We start from the raw sequence: 19,953 nt of genomic DNA, 5'->3' as shown, positions 1-19,953 counted from the left end.
TGTAATCATCACAGAAGCTCTTCAGGTCTTTCTTCTGCGGCACTGCTGGGTGGGTTTGAACTGCCAACCTTTAGGTTAGTAGCCGAATGTGTACCGTTTGTGCCACCTAAGGTACTCTATCCCCTTTGCTGTTAAGTTGATTCTGACAAAGAACTGCGCCATAGTGTTGCCAAGGAGCGGCTGGTGGATTCAAACTGCTGACCTTTTGGCTAGCAGCCGAGCTTTTAACCGCTGTGTCACCAGGGCTCCAGTGTACTCTGTAGGCATATTTAATTTCCTTCTTCCTCTGACACGATTCACTCTTTTCATTCTAGTTCCCAAAACTTTGAGGCAGGACCAGAATACATGTAGTTCTTCACATTAAGTATAAAAAAAAATACTTAGGGCCAAATGTCTTAAAATTTCCTTCCTTTTCTCTTAAACCAGAGATACTGGTTTAAGGTGTCCACTTTTGGATTCAGTTCACAATTGTTATAGATAGTACTATGGCTGTTTAGCATTTTGATTAGAATAGTGGTTCTCAACCCTCTCTAAGCATGAAATCACTAGGGAGGCCTCTTAAAAACATCAATGCCTAGGCCTCACCCCTAGATAGTCTTATTTAAATTGGCCATGGATGGGGTTCAGGAGTCATATTTTCTGAAAATGGAGGCTCTAGGTGCTTCTAGGATACAGCCTGTATTGAGCACCACTGAGTTGGAAGCTATGCTGAAGGAATTGTCTTATTTTATTTTCAAGTATTTACGTATGAAATGTGAGCCCTTGGACCAGCTCCAGCAGTGACTTTTTGGGAAAGGTGAAGTCTGTGGCGGGTTTTCTCTAATCTGCAGATTAAGACAAGGTAATGCATTTTATCTTCAAAAAGAAGATAAATATGCTGAGGATAATTCAAAAAAGACTGCAGTCATACTTCATCAGGGAACTGCCAGAAGTTTAAGCTGGACTCAGAAGAGGACAAGGAACAAAGGATATCATTGCTGATGTCAGATCTTGGCCAAAAGCAGAGAATACCAGAAAGATGTTTAAATGTATTTTGTCAACTACGCAAAGCATTCAACTGTGTAGATCATAACAAATTATGGAATAACGTTATGAAGAATAGGAATTCCAGGAGACTTAATTGTGCTCGTGTGGAACCTGTGCATGGATCAAGAGGCAGTCATTTGAACAGAACAGGGATACTGCCTGATGTATACAGTTGGAAAAGGTGTGTGGCTGGATTGTATCCGTTCACCTTATTTGATCTGTATGCTGAGCAAATAATCTGAGAAAACTGTACTATATGAAGAAGAATGGCATCAGGATTGGAGAAAAACTCACTAGCAACCTGCAATATGTAGATGACATCACCTTTAGTATAGGTTACATCTTAATGTAGAAAACAGCTGGACCAATAAAGAACATGATGAATGGAGAAAAAATTGAAATTGTCAACAATTTTATTCTACTTGTATCAGGAACCCATGTCCATGGAAGCAGCAGACAAGAAATCAAAGGATATGTTGCGTTGGGCCAGTTCTCTACAAAAGACTTCTTTAAAGCTTTTGGCTTTGTTAAAAAGCAAAGATGTCAAAGACGATAAATTTATACTTTCCTATTACTTTGGGCACGTCATCAGGAAAGACCAGTTGCTAGAAAAGACATCCTGTTTGGTAAGGTAGGGAGTCAGCGAAAATGAGGGAAGCCTTCAGTAAGATGGATTGACACAATGGTTACGGCAGTGGACTCAGACATACCAGCGGTCATGCAGATGGCGTAGGAGCAGGCAACATTTCGTTTTGTTACCTGTAAGGAAATCATGAGGCAGAGCTGACTCGATGGCAGCTAACAACAACAAAGCGTTTAACTGTGTGAGGTGGTGTCCCTCTGCTCTGCAGCCTCACCCTAACCACCATCTACCCCTCCAGTAAGGGAACCATTGGTTACACAGGAGATGAGTCAGGAGTGATCTGAAATTGCCAAAAACTTGTTCTGGGGCGGGGGTGGGGGGGAGGGGGAGGCAATTCAGAATCCATGCTTTCCTGATGAAGGATGAGTTAAAATGTGACAAAAGCCTGGGAAGATTCTTCCCCTCAAGTTTAATTTTTCCGTTTTTCTCTAGGATTTTAACCTCTTGGGACAGTCCTGTGGGATATCTGTCGAGTGTGCTACACAGATAACCATCCTGCAGCTTCTCTGCAGCCTTTTGTCACGTTTTTCAATAGTGTTCCATCCTTGTAATTGTTCATAGGATCTCCTGTGGCTCCACAGATCCTCGGGGCATGAAGCAGGGCCTGGGAATTTGCACTTGTAGCAAATACTCCAGGTGGTTCTTATGGCCGGGCAAGTTTGGGAAACACTACTGTAAGGAAGGGTAAAGCAGCTGTTATCCATGAGCGTACCATCTGAATGGTTTGATCTTTGAAGGTAGTTTGAGTATGAGCGTGGGTACTACCGGTATGGGAGACCACTTGGTGCTTCCTAATCTGGTGACCATCAGACTCATGGAAGAAGTATTTAAAACTGCAGATGCGAAGAAGTCAACCTCAGAGATTCTAGTTCAGTAGGTAAGTTTTTTTAAAGCTTCCTAGGTGATGGCTAAAGACCAGCTAGATTTGGAGACCAGACCATTGATACAGTACAGAGAATGAGGGATTTGGAGTCAGCAGGTCTGGATTTAAATCCTAGTCCTTTCCCTTTTAAGTCTGATGAACTTGGGTAAAAGGATTAAAGTTCTAGTTTGGTATTTTCTAAAGGGAGACCACTTAGAAGGTGGATGTTTTGACTGTAAATTCCCTGTCAGCGTACCGTCAGATGAAGAAAACTGGTGACAGTTTCTCAGCATAATAACTGGAGGGTCTAATATGCTACCATACTATTTATATAGATTGTTGTTGTTGTGTGCCGGCCAGTCGATTCCGACTCATAGCTACCCTGTAGAACAGAGTACAGCTGCCCGTAGGGTTTCATGGGCTGTAATCTCTATGGATTAAGTAATATTTGGGAGAATATAAATATAAATGACTTGCATAGATTATTTGTATATCAAATTAATAATTTAACTGAGATTTGAGCCTTTAATTTTTTGTTTAATTATTAGGCATACTGCCTCATGAATTAACTACCTCTCATTTTCTTTTAGATCTGTTTACCATGGACCTGCGGCAGTTTCTTATGTGCCTGTCCCTGTGCACAGCCTTTGCCTTGAGCAAGCCCACAGAAAAGAAGGACCGGGTACACCATGAGCCTCAGCTCAGCGACAAGGTTCACAATGACGCTCAGAGTTTTGATTATGACCATGATGCCTTCCTGGGTGCTGAAGAAGCAAAGACTTTTGACCAGCTGACACCAGAAGAGAGCAAAGAGAGGCTTGGGTAAGGTGCCACCTCTCGGGGGCTAGCTAGGGTAATGACGTTCTTTACCAATCATCTAATTCGTTTTACCTTTTCATACTCAGTCACTCTGTAAAGCTGTGTTGAACTACATCTTCTGAAAGCTAACCACAGAATTGCTACCAATACAAATTAACTGAGAGCCTGCTTTCATGCATTTCTCCATTGAATAACAATTTGCACCTCATTCTGCAAAGCAAAGTCGTTTTTGCATAAAGTACTGAGCACTACACGACCCAGCTTGATCCCAAAGGAACATTACATGGTGAGGCTTCTCATCTCTGCTGCTTTTAATTTTTAAAAACTATCTGACCTATTTATTGTTGCCCAAGCCAAGTCTTTTTGTGCCTAATAAATTTTAAATTGGACCTCTAGGCTAATTCCTGTAAAGTTCATGATTTCCAAAGATGCCCTGGACCCTTTTTGCTTTCATCCTCAGGTATTTGCTTAATTAAAAAACAAACAAACCTTGCCTTTTAGAAGACGGTACCAAGCAGTAGTCTTAATGTCAGAGTATGACTTGCTGTTTTAATAACAGCTGGGCCATGGTCAGGTTCTGTGTCTCTCTCAGCAGCCAGTTTTTTTTCTAGAATATTAACCTGAAAAAGGAATCTCTGGGTGGTGCAAATAGGTAAGCGCTAGACTACTGACCAAAAGGTCGGTGGTTCATACCCACCCAGAGATGCTTCAGAAGTAAGGCCTGGCGATTTGCTTCTGAAAGATTATAGCCTTGAAAACCCTATGGAGCTGTTCTACTGTGCACATTTGGGGTCAGTATGAGCCAGAATTGGCTCAGCAGCGACTAGCAGCAACGACAATCTTAAAGAATTGATTTAGTAGAATCCCAGTTGATTGTTTCTAGCTGGGCTTTTGAGAATGTCTTTTTTGGTTCTGTCAAAACCTGATTTTTAAGAAAATGCAGGTCGATTTAGTGAAAAATGTCTCCTCAACTGAGTACCTTTGGGTATTTTTCTGAACTATTAATGCATTCAAGAGATTTGTCTGGAAAGTTGCAGCACATTCTCCTTCAGGCATAGTGATGTCCAATAGTGCTATGGATTCTAAGACATTATTATGGAGTTTGCTTTGGGAAGTACTTCAGAAGAGATTTTAATCTTACATTGGGTTATCTGCTGGCTGAAGGGTACAGTATTTTTCAACATGGCAGAAATAATGAAGAGATTTTGCTATGTAGAATGAGCAACTATCCCCAAACATTTGAAAGTAGATATAGTAAAGATAACTATACTAAAGACTCAGTCTTGTGTTAAGTTGCTTTTTTTAACTTTCAGAGATCATGCTCACTTTTAATTCAACTCTTCTAACATTCTGGGCTGAAAATAGGGGTGCATGAGGGTGTCTCAGTCTTCACGTTGTGCCTCTGAATTTCATGCATGTCCCACCCACGGTTTGGTCTGCACTTTACGTCTTCACAGAATTACTCTTAAATAATGAAGGCCCTGAAGTTTGGTGTCATTTAGGGTTGTCGTTGTGGTTGGAGCCCTGGTGGCGCTGTGGTTAAGAGCTCAGGCTGCAAACCAAAAGGTTTGCAGTTCAAATCCACCAGCCGCTCCCCGGAAGCCCTATGGGGCAGTTCTGTTCTGTCCTGTAGGGTAGCTATGAGTTGGAATTGACTTGACGGCAATGGGTTTGTTTTTGTTTTGGTTGTTAGGTGCCCTCACGTCGGTTCCAACTCGTAGCAATCCTGTGTACAACAGTACGAAACACTGGGTAGATGGTACTTTAATGAGGATGTCCCTACTCTTTGCAGGTAGTGGAACGGCTCTGCCACCAGTACTCAGGGAAGAGAAGATGTTCCTTTTTTGTCATCAGTAAATATTATAAAAAATTCAACACATGAGCAGACCCTACATTTGATTAGAATGAGATAAAACTGTTTTTCATGAACTGTAACAATGAACTAAGTACCGTTTGTTTTTCTCAGATTTTAGAGATAGTGACAAATAGCCCTAGTTTATACAGTGACATACCGTTAGAAGTAAGAAACCCAGGTGAACAGTTTTTTACCTAATCACTCTGGTATTTGTAAACATTGTTTTGGTAGCTGACTATACACCAGAGGTTGGGAACAACTGATCCCCCTTTTTTTCCATCTGTCTGTAAGGCAGCTAATAGAGGTAAGATCATTCCTTATACCTATAATTGGAAATTTTTGCTATTTTCAAATATTTAATAATAAAGCTAAAAGACGGCATGAAGCGCTTTTATAAACAATGTTAATACCCAGTTTTCAATTCCTTTTTCTTGTTAAAAAATGTTTACAGGTAGGACATTTTCTCTTACGTGTGTGTTATCATTTTCTCCCCCCCCCCCAAAAAAGAAGTCTAAATATACTTAATTTTCCTTTCTCTGTCAGTCAAATGAAGATTTGTTTGTCTGCGGTGTTAGTCCTCGACATAAAGTCCTCTCCCTCGATATACTTGCTATAGAAATGAACCAGAGCAGTTCATTATCCTTTTGAGGAGTCACATGCCCAGCCCCTCTGGGAGTCTAATGGGAGCTAAGGACTCTTCCTCAGAGAGGTACATACATAAGAACAGTATAAAATTTTGCATGCTGAAAATTTGAGTCGCTTTACAGACCCTCCTGGATGGAGCCGGTCTGTTGACCCAGATTCTTAAAAAAAAAATGAAAGGATTTGCTAAATTTATGCCGCTTGAAATGTAGAGGTGTGTGTTAACTTCTTAGGAAAAATAGCATAGGTCCACTAAGTGCATTGTCTGAGTGCGTATTTAGTGGCACCTGGTGGTGGAGTGGTTAAGAGCTCAGCTGCTAACCAAAAGGTCGGCAGTTCAAATCCACCAGGCACTCCTTGGAAATCCTATGGAGCAGTTCTGCTCTGTCCTGAAGGGTGGCTATGAGTCAGAATCACCTTGACAGCGGTGGATTTGTTTGTTTTAACTACATTATAGAGTTCACCAGTGTCCTAGGAATAAACACTAAAATGTACAGAGTTTAGGACTTGCCTACTTCCAGTGAACTTTCACAGCTGTTTGCAGGCTGCTTGGCCAGCAAAATAAGAATGGCTTTTATATTTTTTAAGAGTTTTTTTTTTTTTTTTAAAGGAACAATATGCGACAGACCGTATGTAGCCTACAAAGCTCAAAATATTTACTATCTGTCCCTTTACAGAAAATGTTTGCTGAGCCCTGATTAAAACGTTTGGGATATTTCTGTTGGAATAAATAGAATAGCATCTGGTCAAATTCATTAACAAATCCTGTCTTGAACATTCATATGCCTTTTTTTTTTATCTGGGCTATCCTTTTTAGACTATTTATGATAATTGAGAAATTTCTGTCGAGGATGGGAGGGGTTCTTTTTTTCTTAATTATACTGTGGCATTCTTGGTAGCCAATACCACTTGGGCACAAACTGGACCCCATTATAGAAAACGCAGACATCTTCAATGCTGGTATAACTTAATTTGTCTATGTTGTTGAAACTACAGAACTAAATTTGCAACAAAACAACAAAAAATGTTTTGCCCTTATGTCATGTGGATAGAAGAGGGTATGTAAGAGATGGCTTCTTACTGCTTTACCTTTTCTGTTAGCATTTTAGAATGGAAGCTGTCGGCTCACATGTTTTTTGAATAGTTTCGGCTAACACCACATCAGTACCTAGATGAGTCTCTTCCTGGTGTCAGTAGTACTCTGATCCTCATCACTTTCCCATGTTGTATTCATGAAATGAACACACACACGGCGAAAAGACGTTATTTGCTACCAAGTGACAGAGAGTCTTTTTTCGATCTGCCTGAATAGAGCACAGGAGTATGCCAAGATTCCCTTCTGTAGAAAGTCTTGATTCAAAGTAGCTATTCTAAACTGGGCCACTTGTTGTGTGACTCTTCACAGGTTGTTTTAGCTTTTCTGAGCAGGCTAGAGAGATTTTTATATCATGCACGTATCTTGAAATCCTTAAATTAAGATGACCGGTTTGGAAGAGAGGCACTCCTAAAGGGAGAATACATATATGTGTGTCCTACATATATGACAATTGTATTGATTCGGTGGTTGTGCTGTCTGCTTTACCATCTGCACGCTAACCCTCTCAGCTTATTAACATTCTCATGACCAGACCACATCATTTCCTCCGAGTTCTCTGTGTTTCTGCTGATGTATAATATAAAATCCAGTGCGACATCTCAGGGTGCTGTAAGCTACTAGCCATTATGTAGAATAAGCATCCTCCTGTCTTTGCCTGTGGTGTTTTTTTTTTTTTTTTTATTAAATAATCTTGCCTTGAGATATGTGATCCCAGAACTGGTTTTGATACCTATAGTTTTAAACCTATGTATTTAAAAACTTTTTTTAAAGTCCAATTTAAATATTTTGAATTTTTAGAAAATCATGTCAGTGGTTATGATTATTTACCAAGAAACTGGGATTCTCGTCTAAAAGGAAGGTACAGAGATTTCTCTGACGCTTGTGTGAGAGTGGAGAGCCCAGATAGGAATGGGTTGTCACTGACAGTGAGTGAAGCCTGACCACGGGCTGAAACCGACCCAGTGCACCAGGCACAGACCGAGCTTTCTTTACCTGGGTGGCTTGTTACAGACCCGTCCCAGGCCACTGGAGAGAGAAAATTCCCTTGACCTTATTTGGCAGTTTTGTTTTGAGGCAGTTTTGTTTTTCTTTCTGACGCCCTAGCCCTGGGCAGCACCTATGGTCGCAGCACACACATGGCTAAGTCAGGAGCCTTGTGTCCCTTTAACCTCTTGCTGGATTTCTCTGCATTTTCTACAGAAAGATTGTAAGTAAAATAGATGGCGACAAGGACGGGTTTGTCACTGTGGATGAGCTCAAAGACTGGATTAAATTTGCACAAAAGCGCTGGATTTACGAGGATGTAGAGCGGCAGTGGAAGGGGCATGACCTCAATGAGGACGGCCTCGTTTCCTGGGAGGAGTATAAAAATGCCACCTACGGCTACGTTTTAGGTAGGTCCCTACTACTGGAGGAAAAAGCCTTGTGGAGCTGGCACCTTGAAACGTAACTGTTTTGTCTTGTAGAATGATTGTAGATAAAATAGACGCGGATAAAGATGGGTTTGTGACGGAGGGGGAGCTGAAATCCTGGATTAAGCACGCCCAGAAGAAATACATATATGACAATGTTGAAAACCAATGGCAGGAGTTTGATATGAACCAAGACGGCTTAATCTCCTGGGATGAGTACAGAAACGTGACTTATGGCACTTACTTGGGTAAGGGGCAAGATGTCAGCCTGGCAGAGACTATGGTCTTGCGTCAAGGAAACAAATGGGTCACGCAGTAAAGGAAAGGAAGAAATTGTCCTTATGTTAAATAGTTCAATACTAAGCTGATTTCTCTCTATTATATTTAAATTTGTGTACTATGTATGTCTTTTTTAATTTTGGTTTTCTGAACTATTGCATCTTTAGCATTTCAACTATTTTACTGTTTTTTGTTTTTTTCCTGTCACCCTCATAGAGATGCTTTTTGGAGTAGATCTCCTTTAGAAGCCTGCATTGCTTCAGCAGTGCAAAGCAAGAGGCTTTCAGATGTCTCTTGACGTGGTCACATTAGTGTGTTGGACTTAAAATTTAACCCAAATGAAATTTCGTTTATGACTGGTGAGAATAGGAGGAAAATTACCTTCTTCCCTTAATAAAATGAAAAGATCAAATAAAATAGCTTTCTTTGTTAAAAGTTAACTATCTCAGTCTATGTATTCACTGAAATTTGGAACCGGAAATTTCCCATTTGTTTTCTCTGGCCCATGAGTTTACCAGGCTGCTTTGCAAATGTTTCAAGGCAAATAAATGTGACTTTGGTTGCTTTCTGTTGATCTGGTGGCTTGTGCTTGTTGAAGCACCTGTTAGTTATCTTTCACTTTACACTTGCCTACTGCTGAATGTTAGGTGGCAATCTGACTGAGTCGATGACCCAGGGTGTTTTCATTAGTCAGATCCCTCTATTATACTCGTTACAATTTGAGACAAGAATGTATAAATACTACATTTTCCCCACATTTTTATCCTGCAAACGAGGCACATTTCTGGGTTAAAGTGGATGCTGTCCACCACTGGCTGCCTGTGAGTGTGTGACAGTCTGCTCCCCCACTAGATAGTCAGCTGTCTGAGTTAATTACAGAGCTGCCCGCATTTCTGGTGAAGAGACTTTTATTTCTGTGGTAGGCTTGTTCTCATTCCTGAGACTAAAGTGGAAATCTCTCAATGCTTGACACTCAGCCAAGAACCAAACATAGCCTTCACCCAGTTAAGAACACGTGTGTCAGAAGCCAGCGCAGATGGAGAGGCAGCAGTGCTGCTTGTCTCTGGCTCCGACAGCACCCTCCTGATTCCTTTGGAATTAAGAACAAGTATAAGGCAAAGAGTTGGCTGTTGGTGATCTAAAGAAAATGGTGCGCTAATAAATTTCAGCACTGGCCTAGACATTCACTTGCTGCCCAGAATAAGTCTTAAAATCTGTGTATGGTTATGTGCATAAAAATCTCTTGAGGGCCCTGTTGCCTCACCAGGCAGATGATCCAACGTAATGGGCATTTCTCCGACGGAGACTCTGCGTAAACTAAAAGCGCTGGCTGGAGAAGCCTTGTCTTTATAAGGCGTCTTTCCCGGAGGAGTGCGGGTGGACAGCTCGCAGGGCGTGAGGAATCGGCTGAGACAAGTGCAGAGTTTTTTGTTAGCGTGTTCTTGACTCAGTTTTGAGTTCAGGTTTAAGTCATCTTAATTAAAATCTGTCTTAGTGAACCTGCTTTTCACAGAAGGAAAACTATGTTTCTGCCACAGTTAAAATACGAAATACTAAGATCCACCCTGCCTAGATCAAGAGCTTACCTAAAACTACAGGCCAGTGGGGCTCAGCATAGACGGGGCGCGAGAGGCGTTGAAGTTTATTCTCTAAAAATACAGCTTTGCATCTTCCTTTTTCATCCTTTCAGGTGTGCGTGATACTATCAGGCTGCTTGATTTCAGTGACCATGTTTTACCCCAAGGAGAGGAGGAGGGCTCTTAGCTAAGCACCTAGTCTTGCCTTCTGTTATCTTTCTTATTTATGTTACATAGTTGGTACTGAAGCTTTGTTATGAAGAGATGGCTTAGTATCTGAACAATGTGTTTTCCTTAAATTCTCCATCTCTGAGCTCTTACGGCTTTGAGTGTATGTATACAGGGCCCCAAGGCCTCGTGACTCAGTAAGCTCTCTTACTGAATTTTTTACACTCAACAAAGAACGAAGCTTCACTTAACGTTTACCGGTGAATAGTGTGACGTATTTTTCTATTTTATGAAGTCAGCCTTTCCCTAAAATAAAGTATATAGTTTTATGTAAAAAAGAATGAAGCTTCAAGCTGCCTAACTCTCAAAGTAGAGCACTGGTTTGTTTTGTTTTAAACCGCACTTAGAAGTTTGGAAAGGCTGGAACTACAGTATCAAAGGTCAGCACTACGTGGTGGTGGTAAAGGGGCCCTGTGATTCTGCTTAGGAAAACAAGTGCCGGGTCTTTTTTATTTGACTAGTATGTTACAGAAACAGGCATATTTTACCTTTAATGTGGTGCCATTTACTTTTCAAAGCGTCCTCGCATCTGTTATCTTATTTAGTCCACACAGCAACTCTGCTTGAAAAGTATTTTTATTCCTTTTCTATAGTTAACTGATAGAAGTTTTTCAGCTTAAAGGAAGTAAACTTCATTCTTCTGAATTCTTTCATACAGAAAAGTACTGCCTGTATAGTTAAGCATCTTAACTGATGGATAGGTCCTCATTCAAGTCAGTTGTAATCTAATGTTTCTTTTTTAAAAACAACTTCGTTGAGGTACAACTGACACACATAAACTGCACGTATTTCAAGTGTACAACTGACAAGTCTTGGCATAGGTATGCACCCATGAAGCCATCACTACAGTCAAGATTCTCAACATGTCCTTCACCCCAAGAAGTCTCCTCATGCTCCTTTGTAATCACTCTCACCCTCCCCATTTCCCTCTCCCTAGGCAACCACTGACCTACTTTCTGTAACTCTAGATTAGTTTTGTATTTTCTAGAATTCTACATAAATGGAGGAAGAGCGGTACTTGTAACACATGGCAGGTTTTCTGGGTTGGCTCAGAAAAAAACACGTGGCCTTTCAAAGTGGTGATGTTCTGTTGCTTGAATCCGTGTGGCCTTAATGTGGGATAGAAGGCCTTTGGTATCTAGTGACTTACTGGAGCCTAACTTTTAATAATAGCAATAGCTAACATTTATATGCCAGCACTGTTCAAAGCACTTAACTTAGATTTATTATCTCATTTAAACCTCACAACAGTCCTATGAGACCTGCACTATTACTATCCCCATTTTACAGATGAGGAAACTGAGGCATAGTTAAGTTACTTGCCCAAGGTCACACAGCTAGGAAGTGGTAGAGTTAGGATTGAGACCCAGACAGTATGACTCAGACAGCCACTGTCTCCCAGAAGTAAACTAGAAAACTCGAGTCCTCTAGCATCCTTATTACTAATAACAGAGTGGATCGTTACGTACTGGGTTACATAGTCCAGGAGACAGGGCCCCGTGTTGAGTGGCAAACGTTTATGTTCAGTTTGGGCCTGGTTCTGAGGTCTTTGGTTACTGGAGCTTCAGCTGAAAGCAGAATGTCTTTGTACTGCTGCGTTTTCCTCTGTGTAATCAAGAGTTATTTCTTCATTGCTTGGTTGATCTTGGAAATTGATTCCCCACCCACACATTTTTATGTTTTCTGGAAGCCTTTTAAGATTTGCCCTGTATTTTTGTTACCTAGATGATCCAGACCCTGATGATGGATTTAATTACAAACAGATGATGGTTAGAGATGAACGGAGGTTTAAAATGGCAGACAAGGATGGAGACCTCATTGCCACGAAGGAGGAATTCACAGCCTTCCTGCACCCTGAGGAGTATGACTACATGAAAGATATCGTAGTACAGGTAGGTCAGAGGAAGGATTGAACAGGAACAGAATTTTTTTGTTGCTTACGCCATCTTTCCTCTTTGCCTTTCCTGTGTACTTGGGAGAATGACTTTGCAATGCAGAGTGTTAGCCAGATTCAGAGTACCAGCTCTGTCCCTCTGGTTTTCTGTGACCTCGAGCAAGTAATTTCTCTTAGGAGCCTTGGGCTTTCTGTTTAGCATAATAACACTTTCCATTGGATATTTCACAGCTTTATTGGTGGCTTCATATTGTAAACATGGGGGGAAATCCTATATATTTAAAATATCCCATGACCATTGGTTAACCACTGAGTGAGAAACTGCTACTGAAGAATTCTCATAGAAGGCAGTTACCTATAACATAGATTATAACTGTAGACATACCCACTGGTCACATCTGCTGTTAGGGAGACTTCAGATGACTAGGGCTACCAGATCATCATGGCCTTGATGGCTCAGTTCATTAGTAAGCAGTGTCAATGTTCCTTTCAGAAGCCTGGTGGTTATTTTAGGTTGAAGCATAAGAGATTGCTAACATTTTACCATTTTTCAGCTAGGGAAACAGTTTCCTATGGTTTAACCACATACACACTTTTTTTTTTTCAGTGAAAAATATTTGCCTAAACTAGTTGCCAAACTCTTATTCTCTTCTGGCAGACTTACTCAGAGACTGACTTTAATAGTCTCTTCTTTGTTTTCTCTGGCCTAGGAAACAATGGAGGATATAGATAAGAACGCTGATGGTTTTATTGATCTGGAAGAGTATATTGGTAAGTCTCTGTTTCTAGTGTTTTTCTTAGAAGAAGCTGAGAAACTTTGGAGGAAGTGTTCACCCATAGAAACCATTTACCCCGTGAGTCAGCTCTCAGCAGATCATGAAGCCAGGCCAGGGTGGGGAGTAGTGGGTTGTGATAAAGTATCCACGACAGCGCTGCCCGAGGAAATTGCAAGTGCGAACCAAAATATAATTTAAAATTTTCTAATGGCGACATTTGAAAAACTAAAAAGAAACAAATTAATTTCAATAGTGTATTTTGTTCAACCTAGTATTCCAAAATACTATAACTTCAACATGTAACCAATATAAAATATATAGAGGTATCTTACTTTTTTTTTTAACACTAAGCCTTTAATAGTGTAAATTATACATATAGCACATCTCCATTTGGACCAGCCACATTTCAGTTGCCAGTTGCCACATGTGGTCTGTGGTTCCCGTATCGGGCAGGACAGGTACAGTGTACCCCGGATGTCCTGCGGAATGGGCAGCAAGGAGCCTAGACTGGCGTTAGGAAAGCCAAGAAAAGGAGATAGGGACTAGATTAAAGAGACGGGGGTGAATAAGTGACAGTATTGCTGGTCCCTCTTAGAGCCTTTTCCTTTTCGCAGTGTTCTGCTCATAGTTTGTCTCTAACTAGTTTCCTTTTGTTTTTTTAAGTTGCTCCTTTCTGCCATTGTCCCTTTGAGTTGTCCTTTTTTAATGCTACACTCTCAAGACTGATTTCTACCAAGCAGAGTTCTGTTTTTGTTACCCTCAGAATAATTTCGAGATTTTCTCCTTACTTTAAAGAAGTGGTGCCTCTCTTACCAAGTAGTTGAGAAAATTGCTTCAGAATTACTGTGATGGAAATAAAAATGATTAAAGGAGAACAAATGGACGGCGTTGACTGTAGTTACAAACGTCTTTGTTACAAACATCATTCATTTTGAAAAATATTGGATATTGCTCTAGCTATCTAGTACTGCTATAACAAATACCACAAGTGGATGGCTTTAACAAAGAGAAGTTTATTTCCTCACAGTAAAGTAGGCTAAAAGTCCAAATTCAAGGTGTCAGCTCCAAGGGAAACCTTTCTCTCTCTGTTGGCTCCTCAGTCTTCCAATGGTCAAGGAGCTTCTCAGGCACAGGGACTCCAGGTCCAAAGGACACGCTGTGCTCCTGGTGCTGCTTTTTTGGTGGTATGAGGTCCCCAACTCTCTGCTTGCTTCTCTTTCATCTCTTTCATTCAATCCACACATTGGATCAGGGAGGGGACCCGAGTAAGGGTGGTGTTACAACTCCACCCTAATCCTCTCAACATTAAGATTACAATCACATAGTGGAGGACAACCACACAATACTGGGAATGATGGCCTAACCAAGTTGATAACACATTTTTGGAGGGACATAACTCAATCCATGACAGATATTTTTATGTTTCCTATTCTTATTTTAACTCATAGTAACTTACTCTAGTGCACCACTGGTTTTCTTGGCTTTTCTTGTTTTTAGATCTCTGATCTTTACCTGAAATGTTTATTTTAAGCCTGAAGGGAGACCAAAGCCCTAGCAGTCTCGCCTGACATTTAAACTGCATTGAACAAGTCACTCTCTTACTCAGAATTTTGTCTAATCATACCTGCTATTTCTTTTCTAGAGTTATTGTTGAATTACTAATACTCCTTCAATACTTACCACCCTTTTCTTCTAAGACTTGCTGATGTACTTTGTGCTTTTTAGAGAAGGGGGAATGAGCAGTGGAAGATAGGGGCTTTTTTTCGTGTGTGTGTGTGTGTGTGTGTGTGTGTATGTAGTTGATCAGCACAGTGGAAATACATGCCTGGGTGCATTTACTGAGCCCGTTTCAAAGTTGAAGCTTATGGGATTTTCTGCTTTTACGTATTTTATCTTTCCATTCTTGGCTTTTGCCATTTTATTGCCATTGCTGAAACTGATGGACTTGTTTGAACCTTCTGAGAAGAGGAACTAAGTTTTATAACTCTTAAAATCTGTGCCTTATCAAGCATGGCAGCCAAGTGGTAGGTATTTCCATCTCCCTTCTCTTCATACAGATTTAAGGACAGAGGAAGTGTATCCTGAAGCTACGAAAACTGTTGGTGTGTGCATGTGTGCTGCTTTCTTTTGCAAATCAGCAGCTAATGTACATAAATACTTGTACATCCTGGATGCTGGGCTTCGTAAAGCTAAAATTCTCCCAAACAAGATCTGCCCTTTACTAGGGACATGCCAATTTCTGCCCCATTGAGGAAAGAGATCATAAACAAATGTTTTTCACCTCTTATATTTAGCATTACATGTAGTCCCCAACTTATACTGGGGCTTATAATACACAAGTTTCCTTGAGAATTTGAAACAGCACTTCTAAAACCTGTGGTTGACTACCTTGGGGTGAGATGGAATATAGGAAACAACTAAAAGAATTTGGCCATCTCTGCTTATTTCTGCATTTCTTAAGGTATTAGGAGTATTATTTGCCCTCATGTCCCTCCAAATCAACAGCTGAAAATATTCTTCTGCAAGATGAGTAATTAAACTGCTCTGGCTTTCTGAGGCCTCTCTGGCCTAAAATACCCTTGGAGCAGCTTTTAGGTTCCAAACAGATGCATGAGGAAGAAAGATGAGGCCCGATTAGCATGATGCAACCTTTCAAAAAAGGCAAACCCTTCTCTCACATATATGTGTGTGCACATAGGTGACATGTACAGCCACGATGGAAATGCTGATGAGCCCGAATGGGTAAAGACAGAGCGAGAGCAGTTTGTGGAGTTTCGGGATAAGAACAGAGATGGGAAGATGGACAAGGAAGAGACCAAAGATTGGATCCTCCCGTCAGACTATGATCATGCAGAGGCAGAAGCCAGGCACCTGGTCTATGAATCAGACCAGAACAAGGTAAGACGGCCAGGCCCACACAACCTAGCCGCCAACTATGTCTGTTCCTAGGGGATTGCCTTAAAAATTCCTGTTGAGGGCTATAGAGCATTGAAGGTCTAGCTTAGTCTAAGTGTGCTGAGGATCTAAACTGAGCAGTTAGAGACTTCGGGGGTACCACTGGCTACTATCTGATCTCATTTTAGAATCCCTTTGTCCATTGTTTGTAGCATTGGAGGAACTTGGGCTTCAGAAGGATCTCAGTCGTATGCCCAGCATGCATCACCTGTTATCAGGGGTCCCCAAGAAATTGCCTTTGCCTTTTTTTTTTTTTTGGATTTTGCTATTTCCTTTGTTGTTTTACCTATTACAGGCCCATTCTGACCTCTGAAAGCTAGTTGTTTCCTTCTGAAATCAAATATGCTTTTTGAAATTGGATCCTGTGTAGTAGGTTATAAATCACCTTTCCTCTGGAGCCTTTTCAAAGTGTCCTTGATCAATTATCTGAGGCATTCAATTCCTTATGAGTGGTGTTATCGCCAAGCCTGTCACCTTTTTCAGATACTTGAAAGCTCGGCTTACTTATCTGAAAATCAGTCTGAACATGGGGATTTTTAGTATTGTGAACATTCTGTTACCCAGTTTCTTACTGTACAGCCGTTTTTGGGGTCAGCCTGTGCTGAGTTCTTGCTCAGAGCCACTTCAGTCAGCAGGTGCTATGTCCTGAGACAGATGAGAATAAGAAGCACATTCAGGCATCCCTTGGGAATCTAGATCATTTTTGAGATGTTAGGACCTGCATCTGGGCTTGTACCTAGAATCTGGTTGGGGCTAGGGCAGAGCAGAGATGGTGACCCTGCTTGAGATTTAGCAGAACCTGTTGATCCTGTTAGACAGTGACTTGATTCACTTTGAAATATTTGCCCACCTCTTCGTGACCATCTCTTACCCAGATCTAGGCACTGTCCTGCACTTTGCTCTAAAGGTAGAGTTTTCTCCTTGGGAAATAAGCCTATGTCTCTAACATTAGGCTGTTGATTATATTATTTCCATCTACCACTTTTAATTTTCTCGATAAGGTGAATGTACTAATTGCTGTTTTCTTCCCACTTTGTGTGCGTAGAAGGGTGAGGATTGAGCTCACATTTAATTTTGTGGGGATTAGAACCTTAAATCCTGCCTGAGCCCTGTGGTCCTGGAGCAGTGTGTCTGAATTATGGAACGGGGGGTGCGTTCTCCCTCGGTTCACTGTGCTCTCTCCATTTCAGGACGGCAAGCTTACCAAGGAGGAGATTGTTGACAAGTATGATTTATTTGTGGGCAGCCAGGCCACAGATTTCGGCGAGGCCTTAGTACGACATGACGAGTTCTGAGCCGCAGACAGGAGCCGCCTCGCTTCAGAAATAATTTATTTTTACAGCTTCTGGTTTCACATGAGATTGTTTTCGCTACTGAGACTGTTATCACAGACTTTGAACGTGACAAGGCATAACAAAAACCATCCCGTCCCCATTCCTCCTCCTCCCCAGGGACTGGAGGGGAACCGTGCTTCTGATGAACAACTCTAATTACTACACTTGTGTTTGTAGATTTACACTTTGTATTGTGTATAACATGTGGTGTTTATTTTTGTATTTGTTCTCTGGTTGGGAGGATGATATATGAAGGACCAAGGTCCTCACCTCACACTTGTAGGCAAACGTTAGTCCTTCACTCTTTCTCAACCCCTTATGATTTTTATAATTCGTAACTAATTTTTAAGCCTGAGATCAATAAGAAATGTTCAGGGGAGAGAAGAGGAAAAATACACCTCACAGTTTCTATTTAGAGAGCTAACACCTACCCTTGCCCGTCCGAGAGTGTAACATTTCACAAGTCGTTGGGGGCCACATGTTCTTTTCATTTGCCACGGATCCAGCAGCTGATCCTGGCATTATCTGGGCAAAGAATGATCCCTGTGATGTAAGAAACCTTGGCTCAAAGTGATTGAGTTCCTTTTTTATTCTTTTTCCCCTGTAGAACTAGCCGTCTGCTAATTTTGTCAAGCACAGCTGTGGTGGGAAGCATTAGGGCCAGTGTCTTGAAGATCAATCAAGTAGTGAATGTGATCTCTTTATAGAGCCATAGATAGAAACAGCTGGAAAACTAAAGGAAAAATGCAAGTGGTTTCCGGGCATACATTTTTTCTCTGGGTGTGCATCTTTTGAAATGCTTGAAGTTGTCTTGCCCATGGCGATCACTGTAAGCAGCCCAGCCTGGCTCCTCTTTGCCCAGGTGTTCAGTTGAACCGAGGAATCTGTCTTGTTTTCACTGCAGTTAAAATCTACTTCTCCCCAATCATGTCATTGAAAGTGCCTTTAACTGACAAGAGAAATGATCACCAAATGGGATTCTCTTAAGAAACCCTGAGATAAAATAAGGAGATTATTTGGGTCACTTCATATGAAAGCTTAGAACCTCCCAATAGGATGGGGATTTTTTTTTTTTTTTTCCCTTTTGTGTTTTGGACAGTGGTTAAATAGCAGTATTAGTTAAGAGCTCGGGTGCAGTGTTCTCACCTTATGGGCTGGTTTCTAAAAACCACGTGCTGCTGAATTTACCAGGGATCCTCATACCTCAGAATGCAAACCACTTACTACCAGGCCTCTTACTGTGCTCTCTGGGAAGCTGGAGCTCAGGCTCGAAGATGAGGGGACCCGCAGAGAGGGCTCTTTGGTTCGAGGACCATTGCTCACCCTGCCTGCCTGCCTTTGAATCATCTCCGTTCTCCCATCTTCCCCTCTGGTCCCCCCGTGTTGTTATAGATTGAAGGTTGCCAGTCCTTATCACCAAGAAGGATGTTGTAGAAAGAGCTGAAGGGACCACCCTTGTTTCCAACTCCACTTATATTTTATAGAACATGAGCTCAGCCTTCTTTGGTCCCTTTCTTACATATGGACCTCTTGAAAAAAGTTATTGTATTCCAAGTTTTTAGCCCTCAGGTTACTAAGACAAGCATATGTATATATAAAACCTTTATTATTTCATATATCTTTCTGGATAATACAGTCAGGTGGTGCTGGGTGATTATTATAATCTGAACCTAGGTACATCCTTTGGTCTTCCATGGTCATGTTGAGGTGGGCTGCTTGGTATGGTGAAAAGCCAAGTATGTAACTTCACCACAGCCTTTGAATTGAGCTCTTGATAGTGGGTATACCCTTTTTAGAAAAAAAAAATAATAAAGCTTAACCCCAGTATAGGGAAATGGAAGTTCTGTGCCCTCCAGATTCCCCTTTTTATTGTTAAGAAGACCAGAGATGATAGGTCCATGCCCCCAACCCAGACTTAGTTTGAGAGGGCACATCGTGAGCTACATGGCGAGAGAGCCCACAGGTCACTAGGTGCGTAGAAGCCAGGCCTATGTTAAAGTGACCCACTTAGAAAGCAGACCTTACTCTGCCAAGACAGCAACTTTGGATGCTGGGAGCTCAGCAGCAACATTTAATCTCTCATGATTCCCCTGGATTATATTTTTGGTTTAAATCAAGCCTGAGGCTGGTGAACAGTAGCTACACACCCACATTGTGTGTTCTATGAATGCTAGCTCTCTTGGATTTGGATATTGGTTACTTTTTATAGAGTGTAAACCAAGTTTTATATTCTATAATGCAAACAGGTACCTATCTGTTTCTGAATAAAACTGTTTACATTCATTGTGGGTGTGTGTGTGATTTATTTTCTAAGAGCTCAGAAGTGTGGGTGCTGTGAACTGTCACAGAAAGAGAGCTCTCCAGGTTTACTGTACTCTCCCCTGCTCCCACCAAACCCAGAGAAATTACTACGTTCTCCGAAGTTGGCTGCTACGTTGCTCCGATTTCTGAAATCTAGCATCCATCCCACCCCAGCTGTAGCCCTTCCCTGCTTCCCTTAGGCCCTACCTATGACTGGAGAGCAACACAGCTACTCATTAAGTAATAATCTGATA

General features: G+C 41.3%; 1 protein-coding gene across 2 annotated transcripts in view; it reads left to right on the top strand.

Annotated features, from left to right (window-relative positions):
- CALU (calumenin) overlaps positions 1-19,681 on the top strand; it is a 29,500-nt gene extending 9,819 nt beyond the window's left edge. The window contains exons 2-7 of one of the 2 annotated variants that reach the window (XM_010587397.3): positions 3,122-3,353; positions 8,144-8,337; positions 12,165-12,331; positions 13,044-13,104; positions 15,808-16,007; positions 17,255-19,681. In XM_010587397.3, coding sequence (XP_010585699.1) covers positions 3,133-3,353; positions 8,144-8,337; positions 12,165-12,331; positions 13,044-13,104; positions 15,808-16,007; positions 17,255-17,359 — 948 coding nt within the window. In that variant the 5' untranslated portion in view covers positions 3,122-3,132 and the 3' untranslated portion in view covers positions 17,360-19,681. Of the gene's footprint in view, positions 1-3,121; positions 3,354-8,143; positions 8,338-8,409; positions 8,604-12,164; positions 12,332-13,043; positions 13,105-15,807; positions 16,008-17,254 lie in introns of both variants that reach the window. The other variant, XM_010587396.3, reaches the window with a different exon arrangement.
- The last annotated feature ends 272 nt before the right edge of the window (positions 19,682-19,953 follow it).

Source organism: Loxodonta africana, chromosome 8 (genome assembly GCF_030014295.1).
Source record: "Loxodonta africana isolate mLoxAfr1 chromosome 8, mLoxAfr1.hap2, whole genome shotgun sequence".
Classification (NCBI taxonomy): Eukaryota; Metazoa; Chordata; class Mammalia; order Proboscidea; family Elephantidae; genus Loxodonta; species Loxodonta africana.
Note: the sequence above shows the minus strand (reverse complement) of the source record. Positions and strands in the feature narration are given on the sequence as shown.